Here is a 22,333-nt window from a genome sequence, read left to right as displayed (position 1 = left end):
TAAGAACTGAGATTGACTGAATGCAGGAGCAGTACAAACAAAACTGGGTGACAGGAAACATTGATCATAAATATTTTCGGAATAAATCTGTTTGGGTCAGCTAAAGACATTTGACTAAAATACATGTGAGTGATGTAATAAACATGTAACAACCAAACCACGAATCGTACGGAGCCAGAGGATCTGCAGTTTAACAACCGACAGTGTGTTATGGAATGTGACATACTTTTTCAGTGCCATTGACATGTGTCAGTAAAATCTGTGCATTCCTGTGTTGATTGTGTGGAATTGCAGCAGTGTTTTGGGACTAAATTGGAAAAATGAGCATAGCAATCAGCTATTTTAATGTAAGGATAGTTAACATTCCATTTAAACGTTTTGATTGTTGGTAAGGTGCTATTAAAATGTAAGTCATTTCCAGTGTGAAGGGACTGAATTTTCTGTTTGGGCTGAGAACACATGACACAGTCACACTGCAGATTGACTGCCCAGCAGCTGAATGGGGAAAGAGATGCACTCGGTCATAGCATTTACTGACAGAGCAGCAGTCACACTGGAGAGACCATTCTGAGATTTCACAACAGTGAGCTCATTTTATTATTTTTCCAACTATTCACTGTACAGTTTCAAGGTTCAAAGGGTGGATGATCCACACATTCTTACTGGAAAGAGGCTATTTCAATGTTCTGTGTGTAGGAAAAGACAGGCTTGTCCGTCGCACCTGCTGAGATACCAGTGAGTTCATCTGTGACTATCGGGTGTTTTCTACTATTATTCCAACTACTGTGGTGACTCAATTCCTGAGCAATTCCAATTCCCCTTCAATGGACTTGGATAATGGTCGGTGCAATTGGATTTCTACATAATCTGTTCCCTAATTTCATTAGTGGTCCTTCAGTGTCAGTCTTCACCCCATTCCAACAAAGAAATGACAATAACCCATTTGTTCTCTTCAATGGGGGGGGGGCGCTTACCCAGCATCCCGCGCGCCGGGGAATGTCCCCTGTCGAAACCACACGAGACTATTGCGCAGGCGCAATATTTGGAACATGCGCAGCGGCAGCGATGCGAAGATGAGCTGTTGGTTGCTCGTCTCTGCGGCCGGTAAGTTAGCGGCGTGTCTGAGGGAGAGATGGGAGCAGTGGGTGGGCGGAAAGGCTTCATGAACACCAAGCGAAAGTTTTAAACCCCGAAGGAGAAGCTCTCGGCCGGTTCCGCGTTCGTCCCGAGTCGTCTCTGCTTCCTGTGGTGACAAGCCCGGGTTCAAGGCCGCCATCTTAAAGCGGCAACGAGCATTGGTGCGCATGCGCGGCCATCCCTGTCATCAGCCCTCAGTAAGAAGTCTTACAACACCAGGTTAAAGTCCAACAGGTTTGTTTCAAACACGAGCTTTCGGAGCACGGCTCCTTCTTCAGGTGAATGGAAAGGCTTGTTCCAGAAATGTTTATATAGACACAGTCAGAGATGCCCCGGAATGCGAGCACCTGCAGGCAATCAAATCATCAAAGATGCAGAGAGAGAGGTAACTCCAGGTTAAAGAGGTTTGATTGCCTGCAGGTGCTCACATTCCGGGGCATCTCTGACTGTGTCTATATAAACATTTCTGGAACAAGCCTTTCCATTCACCTGAAGAAGGAGCCGTGCTCCGAAAGCTCGTGTTTGAAACAAACCTGTTGGACTTTAACCTGGTGTTGTAAGACTTCTTACTGTGCTCACCCCAGTCCAACGCCGGCATCTCCACATCAGCCCTCAAACACCTATCTATTCAACAGGTTAATTCCAGAGGTGTCTTCTGCAGAGAGATTGAGCAGTTTAGGCCTCTACTCGCTGGAGTTTATAAGAACGAGGAACTAATTGACGTATATATGATATATTGTGTATGATATATATATATGGTGGTCGACAAAGTAGACATAGAGCGGATGTTGCCTCTTGTGGGTCAATTATGACAAGAGGTCATAATTTTAGGATGAGAGGGCAGCACGGTGGCGCAGTGGTTAGTACTGCTGCCTCACAGCGCCGAGGTCCCAGGTTCGATCCCGGCTCTGGGTCACTGCCCGTCTGGAGTTTGCGCATTCTTCCCCGTGTTTGCGTGGGTTTCGCCCCCACAACCCAAAGATGTGCAGGATAGGTGGATTGGCCACACTAAATGAAATGAAAATCGCTTATTGTCACAAGTAGGCTTCAAATGAAGTTACTGTGAAAAGCCTCTAGTCACCACATTCCAGCGCCTGTTCGGGGAGGCTGGGATGGAAATTGAACCGTGCTGCTGGCCTGCCTTGGTCTGCTTTCAAAGCCAGTGATTTCGCCCTGTGCTAAACCCCATAATTGGAAAAAAAATTAATTGGGTACTCTAAATTTAAAAAAATATATATTTTAGGATAAGGAGTAGCACATTTAAAATAGAGACGAGGGAAATTACTTCTCAATGTTCGTAAGATATTTGATTTATTGTCACGTACCAAAGTACAGTGAAAAGTATTTTTATGCGGCCGAGGGAACGTACACAATACGTACATAGTCGACAAAGAGAATAATCAACAGAGAACATTGACAAATGGTACATCGACGAACAGTGATTGGTTACAGTGCGGAACAATGGGCCAAACAAAGCAAATACATGAGCAAGAGCAGCATAGGGCGTCTTGAATTGTGTTCTTACAGGAAACAGATCAGTCCAAGGAGGAGTTGTTCAGGAGTCTTGTAGCTTTGGGGAAGAAGCTGTCCTTATGTCTGAATGTGCGAGTCTTCAGACTTCTGTACCTTCTGCCTGATGGAAGGGTCTGGAAGAGGGCAATGATTTTCCTATCAACTCTTATTTATGTTCCTCATAATTTTGCTATCCTCAATCATGTCCCCCCTCAGCCTTTTCTGTTCTAAGGAAAACAATCCCAGCCTAACCAGCCTCGCTCCATAGCTGAAACATTCCAGCCCAGGCAACATCCTGGTGAATGTCCTCTGCACCCTCTCTAGTGCAATCAGATCCTTCCGATAGGGCAGCACGGTAGCGTAGTGGTTAGCACAATTGCTTCACAGCTCCAGGGTCCCAGGTTCAATTCCCGGCTTGGGTCACTGTCTGTGCGGAGTCTTCATGTTCTCCCCGTGTGTGCGTGGGTTTCCTCCGGGTGCTCCGGTTTCCTCCCACAGTCCAAAGATGTGCAGGTTAGGTGGACTGGACATGGTAAATTGCCCTTAGTGCCCTAAATTGGGGTTACTGGGTTATGGGGATAGGGTGGAGGTGTGGGCTTGGGTAGGGTGCTCTTTCCAAGGGCTGGTGCAGACTCGATGGGCCGAATGGCCTCCTTCTGCACTGTAAATTTTATGAAAAAAATAGTGTGGCGATGAGAACTATACACCCTACTCCAGCTGTGGCCTTACCAGCATCTTGTACAGTTCCGTCATAACCTCCCCGCTCTTATATTCTATGCCTTGTCTAATAAAGCCAAGTATCTTGTATGCCTTCTTAACCACCATATCTTCCTGTCCTGCTACATTCAGTGATCTATTGCCACGCACCATAGATCTCTCTGGCCCTCTGTGAATTGCTATTTGAGATTTACAGTGATGGATTTTGGAAACTCCTTTTACAGGGGGTAGAAAGAAGGGGAGGATTCACCAACGGGAATTTCAAGCCAAACATCACATTAATATTGAAAGAATCCTTGGATTCATCAGGATCTGGATATTATTGACCCTTTAATGTAATCATTAAGTTCCAGGTCATTAACGCTCACAGGGTAAAATTTCTTCCTCACATCCCCCCACAGATCTTGCTCAAAGTTGTACATCTGTCCTGAAATAATTTTACGATCAGATAATGAGGACAACTTTTCTTTATCTACTTCTGGGGAGAAGGCAGGAGAATGGGGATGAGACAAAATATCAATCATGATTGAATGGCGGAGCAGACTCGATGGGCCGAGTGGCCTAATTCTGTTCCTATGTCTTATGGTCTTATGATAATCCACAGGACTTTGGAACTGAGTCGGGCCTGACAATTTCCAATGTGAAAATGTCAAGGGAGCTTGTTATTAACAGCGATCAGGTTGAGGTTTAGGTGTCACTATCAAGAGCAGACGCAAACGTCACCCATCTCCAGGAGAAGATGATGTTTGACCACCTTGAGCCACTGCAGTGGGTGTGGTCAGGGTGCTCCCACGATGCTGTTGGGTAAAGAGGTTACAGGTTATTCACCCAGTGATGATGAAGGAACAGTGATAATGTCCAAATCAATAACATTAATTTTTATATCTTTAATTTAATAAAATTTTCCAGGACATTTCGCAGAAATGTTACAAAGCAACATTTGACACTGAGCCACATGAGAATCTATTGCGCAGGTAACAAAATGCTTGGTCAAAGATGTTAAGGGGCATCTTAAAGGAGGAGAGTGAACTGGAGAGACACAGGTTTAGGGATGAGTTCAGAGTATGAGGCCCAGGCAACTGAAAACGGCACCGATGGTGTAGAGATTAAAATCAGGAATGGTGAAGTAGCAGGAAGAAACACATTAGTGCAGATATCTTGAAGGACAGGGAAGCTGGAGAAGGTTATGGAGATAGGTAGGGGTGAGACCATGGAGGAATTTGAAAAGAAGAATGAGAAACTTGCTATTTAGGTGTTTCTCAACCCACAGCATCTGTACGTCAGTGAGCACAGGGGAGATGTGGATGATACAAAGATATGCAGATGGACAGGTTGTGTTGAGGAAGCAAGGGGGCTGCAGAATGACTGGACAGGCTAGGAGAGCGGGCCATGAAGTAGCAGATGGAATACAATGTGGAAAAGTGTGAGGTTATGCACTTTGGTAGGAAGAATGGAGGCACAGACTATTTTCTAAAGGGGAAAAGGCTTATGAAATCAGAAGCACAAAGGGACTTAGGAGTCCTAGTTCAAGATTCTCTTCAGGTTCATGCGCAGGTTCAGTCAGCAGTTAGGAAGTCAAATGCAATGTTAGCACTCATGTCGAGAGGGCTAGAATACAAGTGCAGGGATGTACTTCTGAGGCTACATAGGTCAGACCCCATTTGGAGTGTTGTGAGCCGTTTTGGGCCCCATATCTAAGGAAGGATGTGCTGGCCTTGGAAAGGGTCCAGAGGAGGTTCACAAGAATGATCCCTGGAATGAAGAGCTTGTCATATGAGCAGCAGTTGAGGACTCTGGGCCTGTACTCATTGGAGTTTAGAAGGATGAGGGCGGATCTTATTGAAACTTACGGGATACTGCGAGGCCTGGATAGAGTGGACGTGGAGCGGATGTTTCCACGAGTAGGAAAAACTAGAAGCAGAGGACACGGCCTCAGACTGAAAGGACAATCCTTTAAAACTGAGATGAGGAGGAATTTCTTCAGCCAGAGGATGGTACACCTGTGGAACTCTTTGCTACAGAAGGCTGTGGAGGCCAAATCACTGAGTTTCTTTAATACAGAGATAGATAAGTTCGTGATTAATAGGGGGTTATGGGGAGAAGGGAGGAGAATGGGGATGAGAAACGTATCAGCCATGTTTGAATGGCAGAGCAGAATCGACAGGCCGAATGGCCTAATTCTGCTCCTATGTCTTATGGGTAAACTAAACTTGGTGTGAATAAGCACACGGGCAGCAGAGTTTTGGATGACCTCACGAACCGGCTCTTGGTCAAGCGGCATGATTCTTGCTTTGGGTATTTCAGTCTAGGCGCTCGTGAAAGGCCCAGATTCAAATCCTGGACGGGCCCTTTGGTAGGGTGGCATGGTAGCACAGTGGTTAGCACAGGATTCGATCCCGGTCTTGGGCGACTGTGTGGAGTTTGCACCTTCTCCCCGTGTCTGTGTGGGTTTCACGGGGTCCTAAGATTTCCTCCCACAGTCTGAAGATCTGCAGGTTAGGTGGATTGGCCATGCTAAATTGCCCCTCAGTGTCCAAAGATGTACAGGTTAGGAGGGGTTATGGGGATAGGGCAGGGATTGGGGATAGGTGGGGTGCTCTATCAGAGGGTCGGTGGAGACGAGATGGGCCAAATGCACTGTGGGGATTCCATTACAGGGAGGTTGAATGTGGGAGACAGGCCAGGAGTGTGTTAGGATAGTTAAGTCCAGAGGTAACAGAGGAATGGATGAGAGTTTCAGTAGTAGATGAGCTGAGACTGGGGCAGAGTTTGGCGATGGTACTGAACTGGAAATATCCAGATATAGAGACGCTGCGGGTGTGTGGTTGCAAACTTATCTTAGGATTACACCTTCTTTGGCTGGCTGCAGCTCCAACACTAAAACAAAACTAAAAAACAGACACACCCAAGCTTTTCCTCGATGCAAAACTAAAAAGCAGAGCCAGAGCTCGGCTCCACCCACACTCTGACATCACTGCAGCCACTGAGCAGACAAACATTTCCTAAAGTGACATTCCCATGACAGGAAATCTCATTGAAAGGTATAAACTTCTGACAGGGTTGGACAGATTGGATGCAGGGATCTTGTTTCCTCTGGCTGGGGAGTCGTGAACAAGAAATCACAGTCTCTGGATACGGGATAGGCCATTTTCGACTGAGCTGAGGATAAACATCTTCACTCAGAGGGTGGTAACCTGTTTCGCTTTGAGGAAAAGCTTGGGTGTGTCTGTTTTTTAACTTTCGTTTTAGTGTTGGAGCTGCAGCCAGCCAAAGAAGGTGTAATGTTGACCCCTCTGCCATCTAAAGACTATCTCATTTGGTGAATTCAGAGTGATAACTGTTCTCAGTAGAGAATTTAAACCTGATGTGCTTCTGTCAAGAGGGTTCTTTTTGGCTTATGGATGTTGCAAGGAAAAATTAAGTTACTTATAGAGTACTGTATTCTTTGGGGGATTGATTGGTGTTAATAGTTGTTAAGATGTTTACTGTGGGTTTATGAAGTGTTAACTGGTTTCATAAATAAACATTGTTTTAATTTAAAAGTACTGGAGATCTCTGGTGCATCACACCTGCAGAGTAGGCCCGTGTGTTTCCCCATAACCACAATCTATTCAAAGTTATGGGTCAGGTGATCTCCATGATACACTATGGGGCTCTAAACCCTGGCCCATAACATTCTTCTAAACTCCAGGGAATACAGACCTAGTTGACCCAATATCTCATTCGTACCTGCATTCCTAATTTCAGTGACTGTTGTACCAGAACACCCTGGTGCCATTTGTACGTTGAATTCCCCGAACTATCACCATTTCAATAATTCTGCCATTCTGTTTATCCGTCTGAAGTGGATAACCTCACACTTATCCACTTTACACTGCATCTGCTATGTATTTGCCCGCTCATTCATCTTGTTTAAATCACCTTGAAGCTTCTTAACATCTCCCCACCGGTAACGTTCCCCCAAAGCTTCTTGGAAATATGACATTTGGTTCCCTCATCCAAATCACGGACCCCAGAAGTGGAGAAGGTTTTGGGTCAGACGGGCAGCGTGGTCGCCGTAGGCTTGGACGGCCGAAGGACCTGTTTCTGTGCTGTGCTTTTCTTCATTATTTGTTTTTTATCATTGATGTATATTGTGAATAGCTGGGGCCCAAGCACTGATCCCTGTGGGACCCCAATATTCACTGCCCGCCACTTTGAAAAAGAGCCATTTATTCCTACTCTCTGTTTCCTGTCTGCTCACCAGTTCTCAATCCATGTCAATATATTGTCCCCAATCCCATGCGCTTTAGTTTTTCACACTAACTTCTTAATTGGGACTTTATCAAAAGCTTTCTGAAAATCCCAAAACACCACATCCGCTGGTTCACTCTTATCTGTTCTACTAATTATAACTCCAACCCTCCAGTAGGTTTGTCAAATGTGATTCCCTTACATAAATGCATGTTGACTTTATCTAAACCCATTGATATTTTCTAAATGTCCTGTTATCACATCCTTTATTTTTTTTAATGTATTTATTGAATGTGGGCGTCGCTGGCTAGGCCAGCGTTTATTGCCCACCCCTGAGGGCATTTAAGAGTCAACCACATTGCTGTGGGTCTGGAGTCACATGTAGGTCAGACCAGGTAAGGACGGCAGATTTCCTTCCCTAAAGGGACATTAGTGAACCAGATGGGTTATTATGACAATCGACAACGGTTTTGTGGTCATCATCATTAGTCTTTGAATTCGGGGCAGCACAGTGGCGCAGGTGGTTAGCCCTGCAGTCTCACGGCGCCGAGGTCCCGGGATCAATCCCAGCTCTGGGTCACTGTCGGTGTGGAGTTTGCACATTCTCCCCGTGTTTGCATGGGTTTTGCCCCCACAACCCAAAGATGTGCAAGGTAGGTGGATTGACCGCACTAAATTGCCCCTTGGAAAAATGAATCGCGTACTCTAAATTTATTTGACAAAAGTCTTCAAATTCCAGATTTTTAAAAATTACTTCCAAATTTCACCATTTGTCATGGTGGTTCAAACCTGGGTCCCAAGAAAATTACTCTGGATTACTAGTCCAGTAAAAATACCACTACCTCCCCGAGGTTTATAATAGACTCTGGTCACACCCAGCCAACCTGAAAAAGACCCATTTATGCTGACTCTCTGGTTCCTGTTTGCTATTCTTCCATCCATGTCAATATGTTATCCCCTATATCATGAGCTTTTATTTTGTGCAATAACCTTTGATGTGGCTCCTTTCTTTTTTTTTTAAATATATAAATTTAGAGTACCCAATTCATTTTTTCCAATTAAGGGGCAATTTAGCGTGGCCAATCCACCTACCCGGCACATCTTTGGGTTGTGGGGGTGAAACCCACGCAAACACAGGGAGAATGTGCAAACTCCACATGGACAGTGACCCAGAGCCAGGATCGAACTTGGGACCTTGGCGCCATGAGGCAACAGGACTAACCCACTGCGCCACCGTGCTGCCCAATGTGGCTCCTTTCTGAAATCTAGGTCCAGTTCCTCCACCGAGAGTCCGTGGTTAAGGAATTGAGTTGGTAGCATGGACTGAAGATGATGGTCTCAGTCTTCCCAATATTTAAATGGCGGAAATTTCTCTTTATCCAGTATTGGATGTCAGACAAGTCAGGGTGAAGTATAATTTGGAGGGGAACTTGAGGATGACGGTGTTTGCACGCACCTGGTGCTTCTAGGGAGTGGAGGTTGAGGGTTTGGAAGATTCTGTCAAAGTTCTAGTTAGTTGTCGGTAAATAAAACCCTTGTACTTCACCTCCTGCCTATCCAACCTCTCTTTCAATATCTCCTCCCATAACATCCAGTCATCTTGTGTCGGCCCAGACTGGGTGACAGATTCCTTTCCCTGAAGGACATTACTGAACCAGTTGGGTTTTAATGACAATCCAGCAGCTTTTATGATCAATATTTCTGAGTGCCGGCCCCACGAATGACCAGATTTATTCTCAATTTCACAGCCTGCCATTGTGTTTTTGTGGGTTCTCTCTCACATCCTTTTTTCTGTTTCAGATCAATTAGAAGGGAAGGATTTGCAGACAGGAAACGGAAACCAAACATTCACATCAGGGTCTGAGAATCGCCCAATTTGTTATAAACCGAGTATCCGCAGATCCTGAACATGGATGGAAAAAACACCATTGACAGTGGGAAGAAACAGTACACGTGTTCTGAGTGTGGACGAGGATTCAACCGATCATGTGCCCTTTCGAAACACCAGCGCACTCATGCTGAAGAGAAAAAGTTCATTTGCTGTGTTTGTGGGAAAGGATTTACTCGATCATCCATCCTTCTCAGACACCAGCTGGTTCACACCGGGGACAGGGCATTCACCTGCTCCACATGTGGGAAGGGATTCACTCAGTTGTCCTCTCTGCTGACACATCAGCACACTCACACTGGGCGGAGGCCATTCACGTGCCCTGAGTGTGGGAAGGGATTTATTAATTCAGCTAATTTGCTGACACACCAGCGCATTCATACTGGGGATAGGCCATTCACCTGCCCTGCTTGTGGCAAAGGATTCATTAATTCAACCAACTTGCAGAGACACCAACGTGTTCACACTGGTGAGATGCCATTCATCTGTTCTGTGTGTGGGAAGAGATTCACTCAGTTACCTCACTTGGTGAGACACCAGCGAGTTCACACCGGGGAGAAGCCATTCACCTGCTCCAGTTGTGGGATGGAATTCACTCAGTTATCCCACCGACTAAGACACCAGCGGATTCACACTGGGGAAAAGCCATTCACCTGCTCCGAGTGTGGGAAAAGATTTACTCAGTCAAATGATCTGAAGAGACACCAGCGTGTTCACACTGGGGAGAGGCCATTCACCTGCTCCGTGTGTGGGAAAGGATTCACTCAGTCAACTGACCTGAATAGACACCAGCGAGTTCACACTGGGGAAAAGCCATTCACTTGCTCTGAGTGCGGAAAGGGGTTCACTCGGTCTGCCAACCTATTGGATCACCAGCGGATTCACACTGGAAAGAGGTCATTCTCCTGCTCTGAATGTGGGAAAGCATTCACTACTTTATCCAGCTGGCAAAAACACCGGAGAGTTCACACTGAGGGACGTACAGGTACCGGGAAGACAGGCATTCAGTCATCCAGCCAGCAGAGGCATCAGAGTGTTCATAATGAGGAAAGTCCAGCGACCTGTTCTGAGTCTGGGAAGGCAGTCATTCAGTCATCCAGCCAGCAGAGAGACCAGAGAGCTCACACTGGGGAAGGTCCAGATATCTGTCCTGAGTTTGAGAAGGGGGTCATTCAATCATCCATCCAGCAGAGACACCAGAGGGCTCACGTTGAGGAGAGTCCAATTATCTGTACTGAGTCAGGAAACACAGTCATTCAATCATCCAGCCAGCAGAGACACCAGAGCGCTCACATTGAGGAGAGTCCAGTTACCTGTACTGAGTCAGGAAACACAGTCATTCAGTCATCCATCCAGCAGAGACACCAGAGAGTTCACATTGAGGAGAGTCCAGTTACCTCTACTGAGTCAGGAAACACGGTCATTCAGTCATCCATCCAGCAGAGACACCAGAGAGCTCACATTGAGGAGAGTCCAGTTACCTCTACTGAGTCAGGGATAGCAGTCATTCAGTCATCCAGCCAGCAGAGACACCAGAGAGTTCACATTGAGGAGAGTCCAGTTACCTGTACTGAGTCAGGGATAGCAGTCATTCAGTCATCCAGCCAGCAGAGACACCAGAGAGCTCATATTGAGGAGAGTCCAGTTACCTGTACTGAGTCAGGGATAGCAGTCATTCAGTCATCCAGCCAGCAGAGACACCAGAGAGTTCACATTGAGGAGAGTCCAGTTATATGTCCTGAGTTTGAGAAGGGGGTCATTCAATCTTCCAGCCAGCAGGGACACCAGAGAGCTCACATTGAGGAGAGTCCAATTATCTGTACTGAGTCAAGAAACACGGTCATTCAGTCATCCAGCCAGCAGAAACACCAGACAGCTCACATTGAGGAGAGTCCGATTACCTGTACTGAGTCAGGGATAGCAGTCATTCAGTCATCCAGCCAGCAGAGAGACCAGAGAGCTCATATTGAGGAGAGTCCAGTTACCTGTACTGAGTCAGGGATAACAGTCATTCAGTCATCCAGCCAGCAGAGACACCAGAGAGCTCATATTGAGGAGAGTCCAGTTACCTGTACTGAGTCAGGGATAGCAGTCATTCAGTCATCCATCCAGCAGAGACACCAGAGAATTCACATTGAGGAGAGTCCAGTTACCTGTACTGAGTCAGGAAACACAGCCATTCAGTCATCCAGCCAGCAGAAACACCAGAGAGTTCACATTGAGGAGAGTCCGATTACCTGTACTGAGTCAGGGATAGCAGTCATTCAGTCATCCATCCAGCAGAGACACCAGAGAGTTCACATTGAGGAGAGTCCGGTTACCTGTACTGAGTCAGGAAACACAGTCATTCAGTCATCCATCCAGCAGAGACACCAGAGAGCTCACATTGAGGAGAGTCCGGTTACCTGTACTGAGTCAGGAAACACAGTCATTCAGTCATCCATCCAGCAGAGACACCAGAGAGTTCACATTGAGGAGAGTCCGATTACCTGTACTGAGTCAGGAAACACAGTCATTCAGTCATCCAGCCAGCAGAGACACCAGAGAGTTCACTTTGAGGAGAATCCAGTTACCTGTACTGAGTCTGGGAAGCAATTAATTCTGTTAGCCAACCTGCAGTCAGGTGAGCAACACAATAGTAATGGGAGACATTTTAAATGCCCAAACAGTGGGAAAGGCTTTCAGAATTCCGTGGAACTGATATCCCATCAAGATGTTCACACTGACAAGAGACCACTCAGGTGCTCTCTCTGCAGGACTGGATTCAGGCGATCATCTGACCTCTCTGGACACCAGTGCACTCATTCTAGGAAGAGGCCCCGCACTTTCCCCAAGTGTAGAAAGGGATTCACTCAGTCATCCAAACTGCTGACACGCCGGCAAGGTCATAGTGGGAAGAGGCTGTTCACCTGCCCCGAGTGTGGGAAGGGATTCACCCAGTCATCCAACCTGCTGAGGCACCAGCGAATTCACACTGGGGAGAAACCATTTACCTGCTCCGAATGTGGGAAGAGATTCACTGAGTTATGCAACCTGCTAACACATCAACGAGTTCACACTGGGGAGAGGCCATTCCTCTGCTCTGAGTGTGGGAAAGGTTTTATTAATTCTACCAACATGATGCGACACCAGAGAATTCACACTGGGGAGAGGCCATTCACCTGCCCCAGTTGTGGGAAGAAATTCACTCAGTTACCACATCTACTGAGACACCAGCGCGTTCACACTGGGGAGAGGCCATTCACCTGCGACGTGTGTGAGAGGGGATTCACTCAGTTATCGCACCGGCTGAGACATCAGCGAGTTCACACTGGGGAGAAACCATTCAACTGCTCCCAGTGTGAGAAAGGATTCACTCAGTCAAATGACCTGCGGAGACACCAGCGAGTTCACACTGAGGAGAGACCATTCATGTGCTCTGAGTGTGGCAATAGATTCACTCAGGTATCTAACCTGCTGAGACATCAGCGAAATCACACAAGGAAGAGGTCGTCCACCTGCTCCAAGTGAGACAAGGGATTCTCTCGGTCATCCAGCCTCGACACGCCAGTAATTTCTAATTGGACAAAATTGTTTAAATGCCTGGACTGTGGGTAGGACAATGCATGTGCCTGGGAACTGTCCCATCTGCATGCTTACACTGATGAGAGGCAGTTTGGGTGCTCTCACTGGAGATCTGTGTCAAGGAAATAATTTTAACGTGCTGTACACCAGAAATTTGACAGTGAGGAGAGGCCTCCACCTGATCTGAATGTGCAAAGGAATTTGCTTATTAATCCCATGCGCTGAGATACCACGAGTTCACAAGTAACTGCAGTGTTTGGATTTTGCCTTTAATCACACTGAATCATGCTGATTGGGGTCTGTTTCTGCTGATGTTAAACTCTCCCTAATAGTCAAATAAATCAACTTTGTATCAAACACACAGGGTTGGATTGTCTTTCGAGAGACTTAGGTGTTGGTACCTGGACTGAATCGGTTGGTGTGTTACGAGTTGGCGCTGTTCCCAGAGCAATTCCTCAATTATTAATGAGCTAGCATCACCGATTCCAATGAAATATGTTGTCTGATTCGCCGGAGTCGGGATTGACACTCGAGAAGCTGACAAACTTCAGCCGCATATTAGCACTCCACTCCCCACACACACACTCAGCCTAGCCAACAAGATGGCACTGGTTGCACTGGAGCACGCCCATCCCGTTGATGGGTCGGCTGGGGCCAGAGATACCTCGGGGAGAGGCCTTGGGGGGGGGGGGGGGGGGGCTAAGTTCACATTGGGCAGTCAGCAGCGTGCGCAGCTGCATGGCTGCCTTGCAGGCTGTGGCAAAGGTATTCCGTGCCCATCCACCCCAGCCCCACGGCCTATCTCCTGACTGCCCCACTACTTCCCCTGGCCAAGGCAGAAGCCCCACGGTCAGCGGCACAACTGTTAGCACACTAGTGATGTTAGACACTTTTCGTAAGCACCCTCTCTCCCTCAGCAGCCACGGTGCCTGTGAAACTCACCATCGTAATTCCTTCTGGCGGAGGCGGAGTATCGCAGAGGCCCCGGAGAATACTGGGTTAGATCCGCTGATTATATGCGGATGGCGTTTACTGTATGTGCGGAGTACAATGCATTGACGCCGCTGTCGAGACACTGGAGCATGGCATTCTGCCGGGCGCCTGGTGCCGGCCACCATTTTGGCCTCACCGATTCTCCGCCCAATCACCTGTCCCGATTCTGGCATCGGCTGATGGAGAATCCCGCCGACAGTGTTGAGTAATTTCAATATCTCTGTCTCACAAGTTAGAAGTGTTTTTGCTCTCCCTTCCATCCTCATGTCCGGCAAGTGTGAAGAGCTCGTCACTTCTTTGTCACTAAGTTTGAGACAATCGGGGTGGCGCAGTGGTTAGCACTGCTGCCTCACGCTGCCAAGGTCCTAGACTTGATCCCGGCCCTGGGTCACTGGCCGTGTGGAGTTTGGACATTCTTCCAGTGTCTGTGTGGGTCTCACCCCCACAACCCAAAAGATGTGCAGGGTAGGTGGATTGGCCACGCTAAATTGCCCCTTAATTGGGAAAAAAAATAATTGGATACTCTAAATTGAGACAATCTTATAAGCTGCCTCTGCTACTTCCCTAATTTCCAGTAGTTCTCTGGACTAAACTGTCTCCACAGTTCCCCCTTGTCTCAGTCCTGAACCCATATCTTGCTCTAGTTTCCCTCTCATCTCACATGTGCTCTCTCCGTGCTCATTTCATCCATCAGACCCATCTTCTACTCACAAAGGGCTGAATGGCCTTCCTCTGTGCTGTAACAATCTGTCATCAACCCCATTACTAAACTGCTGATCACCCAACTTGCCCACGTAAGCTGGTATGGTTCTCTCTCCCCAGGCATTACCCTGGTTTCTTTAAAATACTCTAAATGTAAAACTAGCAGAATAATGATGTATGATTGGTTATTGATGTATTGATCGAGGTTGATTCTTAGGTTAAACCAATAACGTGCTATAAGTGTCCTGGGGTAATGGTGCGCCATCAAAGTGTTCACACTGACAAGAGACCGTTCATATGCTCTCACTGGGCCTGGGTTCAGACGATCATCTGACCTCATTGTAATTCAGTGCATTCACACTGGAGAGAGACCGTTCACCTGCGAGTGTGGAAAGGGATTAACTATTTCATCCCAGCTGCTGATACACCAGCGAGTTCACACAATGGAGAGATCCATTCGGCTGCTCTGAATGTAGGCAAGGATTTCATACTTCATCCCGCCTTCAAACACACCTGGAAATTCACACAGGGGCGAGGCCGCTCACCCACTCTGCGTGTGGGAAGGAATTCATTCAGTCATCGAACCTGCTGACACCGGCGCATTCACACTGGGGAGAGGCCATTCACCTGCTCCACGTGCGGGAAGGGATTGTTTCTCACTCCTGCTGACACACAGGGAGTTCGCACCAGGAATAGGCCGTACACCAAAGCCAAGTGTGGGAAGGGGCGGCACGGTAGCACAGTGGTTAGCACTGTGGCTTCACAGCTCCAGGCTCGATTCCCGGCTTGGGTCACTGTCTGTGCGGAGTCTGCACATTCTCCCCATGTCTGCGTGGGTTTCCTCCGGGTGCTCCGGTTTCCTTCCTCAGTCCAAAGATGTGCAGGTTAGATGGATTGACCATGCTAAATTGCCCTTAGTGACCAAAAAGGTTGTGTAGGGTTGCTGGGTTACGGGGATAGGGTGGAGGTGTGGGCTTGGGTGGGGTATTCTTTCCAGGGGCCGGTGCAGACTCAATGGGCTGAATGGCCTCCTTCTGCACTGTAAATTCTTTAATACTGGGATGGGTATGTTCGCCTGCTCCGTGTGTGGGAAAGGTGTCAGTCAGTCATTTAGGTCCGTTCGACTAATTAACCTATGAATACTGTGGAGAAAGTGAGTGTGTGTGCATGTGTGGTTGTGGCTGAATGCATGCAAGTGTGCAAAATGATTTGCTGATTATGAGAACTGTAACAATGTCAAATTATGAAGTGCAAGGAACGATTATTCACCTGCTTCCTGTCTGGAAACACATTTTCTGATATTGTATTGTGTCTTTTCAGAGATTCGTTTCAAACCATTAGGGTTTTATACGTTGCATTTGTACAGAAGTTTTGTATCCAGACCCTGTTGGCGTCCTCTGTTTGCTGAATACAAATCTCACAGAGGAATGAAAAACTAAACACAAGTTCAGTTTATTTAAATATGTAGAACAGGATATGCTCAGCAGTCAGATTTACAATAAAGATTCAACAGCTATTGTTAACAGGCAAGTACAGCTGCAACTCCCTTCACTTCACATGCTGTGAGCTAAACTGAAAACAACGCTGAATGATGCTGGATACATGGTTTACATGCAGACTACTTATTATTATACTCAAATACACAGGGCTTGATTCTCCATCGACTGATGCCGGAATCAGGAAATGCAATTGGGCGGAGAATCGCTTTTAACAATAATAATCTTTATTGTTGCAAATAGGCTCACATTAACACTGCAATGAAGTTACTGTGAAAAGCCCCTGGTCGCCAGATTCCGGCACCTGTTCGGGTCACAGAGGGAGAATTCAGAATGTCCAAATTATCTAACATCACGTCTTGTGGGGGGGAACTGGAGCACCCGGAGGAAACCCGCGCAGACTCAGGACTTTTTTACGCCGAAATTGTGGCGGCTGCCGGTTTCATGCCAAACCGCAATTCTCCGGTGCCTTGACAGCGGCGTCAATGCATTCCAGAACTCATGTACAGTAAGCGCTGTTGGCATATCATTAACAGGCCTGACCCAGTATTCTCTGCGTTTGGGAGAATTCCTGATGGCGAGGTTCACTTGTGCTTTTAAAAACCGTGAAACAGGTGCCGCGACTGCTGAGAAAGAGGGGGTACGGACATCGCCACAGTTCTCTGACAGTTGTGCCACTGGCCGGAGGCCTTCTGCCAGGGCCGGGGGGAGTAGCGGGGGTTGGCCACGAGGTGGGCTGGGGGCTGGGGGTAGACAGGCACGGAGCACCATTGCCAAGGCCTGCAAGGCAGCCATGTAGGTGCGCATATTGACTGAACTTATGATGTGAACTTTGGGTCACAGTTTGTATGGGTATCCCTCCAGGACACCCTTCTAGGTGCCCTCTGGCCCTAGCTGCCCATCAGCAGAATGGATGCGCTCCAGCCCAACTAATGCCATCTTGTTGGCTGGGATGAGCGTGTGTGGGGAGTGTAATGTGTATCTGCGGTTGCAGTTTGTCAGCCTCCCGAGTGTCAATCACAGACTAGGTGAATCCAGCACCGTTTCTCAATGGAATCGTTTGTGTTCAACATGCCGGCGGTGCTGGGCCCTCGGTCGCTGAATTGGTCCAGGGGCGGCAGCAGTTTTTCTGTCGTGGAAGTCCACGAATCCTGCCCCTGTGTCAACACTTAGTCTCAGGAACTGAAAGGCCCGCCCACAGTGTTTGAAGAATGCTATTATACTTAACATAGATCAAAATATTAAACTGCAGTCTAGTCACAGGAATTATTGCCCTTAAGCTCCTCCACTGGGGCTTCCTCCACCTCCTGAAGTTCCCGGTAGATGTCCGATACCTTCCCCTCCCCTACCCAGGTGCCGGAGACCACCCTATCCTGTATCCTGTGTGGGGGTAGCAATGGAAATGTCACCACCTGTTTTTTGAGGAAGGCGCGTACCTGAAGGTATCTGAAAGCGTTTCCAGGGGACAAACTGAATTTCTCTTCAAGCGCTTTCAGGCTGGGGAAGATCCCGTCCGCGAACAGGTCCTCCATCCTTTTAATGCCTGCCCTATGCCAGCTCTGGAACCCTCCGTCAATCTTGCCCGGGACAAATCTCTAATTGTTGCGTATAGGGGTCCAAACTGAGGCTCCCTCCACCCTCCTGTGTCTTCTCCACTGACCCCAGATATTTAATGCCGCGACCACCACCGGACTAGAGGAGTAGCGGGCCGGCGAGAACGGCAAAGGCGCCGTTACAAATGCCCCTAGGCTGGTACCTTTGCATGAGGCTGCCTCTAACTGCTCCCACGTCGGCCCTTCCCCTAATACCCATTTCCTAATCATGGCTATGTTAGCCGCCCAATAGTAGCTGGAAAAGTTCAGCAGTGCCAGCCCCTCCCCCCCGACTGCGCTCCAGGTACAGTCTCTTTACTCGTGGGGTCTTATTTGCCCAGACGAATCCCAAGATGATCTTGTTCACCCGCTTAAAGAAGGACTTAGGGATGACGATGGGAAGGCACTGGAAGACGAACAGGAATCTGGGGAGGACCATCATCTTAACGGTCTGCACCCTCCCCGCTAGAAATAGCGGGAGCATGTCCCACCTTTTGAAGTCCCCCTCCATCTGCTCTACCAGCCAAGATAAATTAAGCTTGTGGAGGGCATCCCATTTTCGAGCCACCTGTATGCCTAGGTATCGAAAATCCTTCTCAACCAACTTATGCGGAAGCTCACCCAGTCTCTTTTCCTGCCCCTTAGCCTGGATCACGAACATCTCACTTTTCTTCTCGTTTAATTTGTACCCTGAGAAATTGCCAAAGTCCCTCAAAATCTGCATGACCTCCCCCATCCCCTCTAGTGGGTCCGCGATGTACAGGAGCAGATCATCCGCATAGAGCGAGACCCGATGCTCCTCCCCTCCCCGAACCAACCCCTGCCAGTTTGAAGCCCGCAGTGCTGTGGCCAACGCCTCTATTGCAAGGGCGAATAATAACGGGGAGAGAGGACACTCCTTACTCGTCCCCCGGTGGAGCCTGAAGTATTCCGACCTCATCCTGTTCGTGCACACACTTGCCATGGGGGCCTGCTAGAGTAGTTGGACCCAACCTATGAACCCCTCACCGAATGTGGAGGACTGTGTGGAGTCTGCACATCCTCCCCGTGTGAGCGTGGGTTTCCTCCGGGTGCTCCGGTTTCCTCCCACAGTCCAAAGATGTGCGGGTTAGGTGGATTGGCCATGCTAAATTGCCCGTAGTGTCCTAAAAAGTAAGGTTAAGGGGTGGGGGGTTGTTGGGTTACGGGTATAGGGTGGATGCGTGGGTTTGAGTGGGGGGATCATGGCTCGGCACAACATTGAGGGCCGGAGGGCCTGTTCTGTGCTGTACTGTTCTATGTTCTATGAATCCAAACCTTCTTAGCGCTTCCCACAGGTACTCCCATTCCACCCCGTCAAAGGTTTTCTTTGCGTCTATCGCCGCCACTACTTCTGCCTCCCATCCCTCTGAGTGCATCATAATGATGTTTAGGAGCCTCCGGACATTGGAGTTCAATTGCCTGCCCTTCACGAAGCCTGTCTGATCCTCCCCTATCACCCCAGGGACGCAGTCCTCAATTCTGGCAGCCAAGATCTTGGCCAGCAATTTGGCGTCTACGTTCAGGAGCGATATCGGTCTATATGATCCACACTGTAGCGGATCTTTCTCTCGTTTGAGGATGAGTGAAATCGAAGCCTGTGACATTGTTGGGGGGAGGGTCCCTCTCTCTTTGGCCTCATTAAAGGTCCTTAGCAGGAGTGGGCTCAGCAGCTCTGAAAATTTCTTGTAGAATTCTGCAGGATAGCCGTCCGGCCCCGGGGCCTTGCCCGACTGCCCGAGAGCCTAGACTCTTTACAATCTCCTCCAGCTCGGGGCCCTCAGTCCCTCCACCAGATCCTCTTGCACCGTTGGAAACCTCAGTTGGTCCATGAATTGCTTCATCCCTTCCCCTCCCGGCAGGGGCTCTGACTCATACAGTTTACCGTAAAATGCTCTAAAGACTTTGTTCACTCCCTCTGGGTCCATGACCATGTTGCCCTCCTTATCCCGCACTACCCCAATTTCCGTGGCCGCCTCCCTCTTGCAAAGTTGGTGTGCCAGCATTCAACTCGCTTTCTCCCGTATTCGTAGATGGCCCCTTTGGCCTTCCTCAGCTGTGCTACCACCTTCCCACTGGTCAGCAGGTTGAATTCCGCCTGCAGCCTCCGGCGCTCTTTCAGTAGTCCCGTCTCGGGGGTCTCCGCGTAACTCCTGTCTACCCTGAGTATCTCCTCAACGAGCCTCTCTCTCTCCGCTCTTTCTGTCTTCTCTCTATGGGATCTGATAGAGATTAACTCCCCTCTAATAACTGCCTTCAGGGCCTCCCACACCGTGGACGCCGCTACCTCCCCCGTATCATTAGTTTCCAAGTAATTTTTTATGTTCATCCTTATCTGCCCACAAACCTCATCGTCTGCCAGCAGCCCCACATCTAGCCTCTAGTGGGCGCTGACCTCTCTCCTCCCCAAGACGCAAATCCACCCAGTGCGGAGCATGGTCGGAGATTGCAATGGCCGAGTATTCTGTCCCCTCCACCCTAGGAATTAAAGCCCTGCTCATGACAAAGAAATCTATAATGGAATAAACTTTGTGGATGTGGAAAAAAAAAGAGAACTCCTTCGCCCTCGCCAGGTGAATCTCCACGGGTCTATGCCCCCCACCTGTTCCATGAATGCCCTCAGTTCTTTAGCCGCCACTGGTCGTTTTCCCGACCTGGGGGTTGACCGGTCCAATACAGGGTCTATGACTGTGTTAAAGTCACCCCCCATATCAGATGTGAGAGTCTAAGTCCAGAATTTTACCCAGCATGCGTCTCATTAATTCCACGGCGTCCCAGTTCGGGGTGTAAACATTCACTAGCACCACCCGAGTCCCCTGTAGCTTCCTCCTAACCATTATCTATCTGCCCCCTTTGTCAGCCATAATACTCCCTGCCTCAAAAGCCACCCGTTTGCTGACCAGGATTGCTACTCTTGTGGTCTTTGAATCCAGCCCCGAATGAAACACCTGGCCACCCACCCTTTCTGACCCACGACTTTTAATAGATTGTGTTTATGGGAAGCACAAGGGCCCACTTTACAGGTGTGATGCAGCAGAGATCTAAAGTACTTTTAAAACAAAACCATGTTTATTTATGAATCCAGTTAACACTTTATAAACCCACAGTAAACAGCTTAACAACTATCAACACCAATAATCCCCACAGATACAATATTCTATAAGTAACCCTTCATAACTTTCCTAACAACATCCATAAGACCAAAAGACCCTTTTTACAGAAAGTCAGGTTTAAATTCTCTACAGAAACAGGTATTACTTTGAAATCCTCAAATGATCTGGAGAGTCTTTAGATTGCAGAGAGATCAATGCACCTTCTTGCTGTGACTGCAGCTTCTTCAACTCCAAAACGAAACTAAAACATAGACACACACCAGCCTTTTTGCTCAAAGTTAAAGTAAAAGCAGAGTCACAGCTCAGCTCCACCCACACACTGACCTCACTGCAGCTATTTGATAAACATCCATTTTTAAAAGGTACATCCACTACAACTATTTGATAAACATCCATTTCTTAAAGGTACTCTCACATGACAGTCCCCACATTTCCATGGTTTCTCTATGGTACCAGTATCCTGGTGTCTCTCCAGTTTGGATGATCAGTTGAAGCCTCGTCCACACAGAACACTTGTAGTTTCTCCCCACTGTCAATGTTACTGTGTTGTTTCTGGTGCGTAGCTGAAAGGTGTGAAGGTGGATAAGTCACCTGGACTGGATGGACTACACATCAGCGTCCTTAAAGAGCTAGCTGAGGAAATTGTGGAGGCATTCGTGATGATCTTTCAGGAATCACTGGAGGCAGGAAGGGTCCCAGAGGACTAGAAAATGGCTAATGTGACACCACTGTTAAAGAAGGGAGGGAGGCAGAAAACAGGCAATTCTAGGCTGGTTAGCCTGACTTCAGTCATTGGTAAGCTTTTAGAGTCTGTTTTAAAGATGAGATCGCAAATTACTTGGAGTGGATGGTAATAGGACTGAATCAGCACAGCTTTGTCAAAAGATTGTCGTGAGAGCAACATGGTGGTGCAGTGGGTTAGCACTGCTGCCTCACGTTGCTGAGGTCCCAGGTTCGATTCCGGCTCTGGGTCACTGTCCGTGTGGAGTTTGCACATTCTCCCCGTGTTTGCGTGGGTTTCGCCCCACAACCCAAAGATGTGCAGGGTAGGTGAATTGGCCATGCTAAATTGCCCCTTAATTGGAAAAACAATTGGGTACTCTAAATTTATTTTTAAAAAGATAATTTCTCCGGACCAACTCCATTGCTGCATTTCCTTCCTGGAGAAAGCGGCAGCTGCCGTTGTGTTGAGTGTTGAGGCGGTGCGGCTAGTTTGTTATTGGGGGTGTTGAGGCCCCCACTGGGTATGTGTGAAGCCTCCCCTCCCACCCACTGCCCCTAACGCTGCCTCCGCTTATCCGCCTCCTTCCCGCCTGAAGTTAAGTCGCACTGCGCATGTCCACATCACCATGCCCGGGGAGTGATTGA

At 48.2% G+C, this 22,333-nt stretch overlaps 1 protein-coding gene across 1 annotated transcript; it reads left to right on the top strand.

The window, feature by feature from the left end:
- The first annotated feature begins 1,042 nt into the window (after positions 1-1,042).
- On the top strand, positions 1,043-13,410 carry LOC119952408 (zinc finger protein Xfin-like). The gene is made up of 2 exons (XM_038776136.1): positions 1,043-1,104; positions 9,400-13,410. The coding sequence occupies exon 2, from the start codon at positions 9,509-9,511 to the stop codon at positions 12,995-12,997; it is 3,489 nt and encodes a 1,162-aa protein (XP_038632064.1). The 5' UTR covers positions 1,043-1,104; positions 9,400-9,508; the 3' UTR covers positions 12,998-13,410.
- Positions 13,411-22,333: the final 8,923 nt, after the last annotated feature.

Source organism: Scyliorhinus canicula, chromosome 17 (assembly GCF_902713615.1).
Source record: "Scyliorhinus canicula chromosome 17, sScyCan1.1, whole genome shotgun sequence".
NCBI lineage: Eukaryota > Metazoa > Chordata > Chondrichthyes > Carcharhiniformes > Scyliorhinidae > Scyliorhinus > Scyliorhinus canicula.
Note: the sequence above shows the minus strand (reverse complement) of the source record. Positions and strands in the feature narration are given on the sequence as shown.

What these genes read in the sequence shown, in the direction of transcription:
- LOC119952408 (XM_038776136.1), top strand. Translation starts at nt 9,509, where the DNA reads ATGGATGGAAAAAACACCATTGACAGTGGGAAGAAACAGTACACGTGT.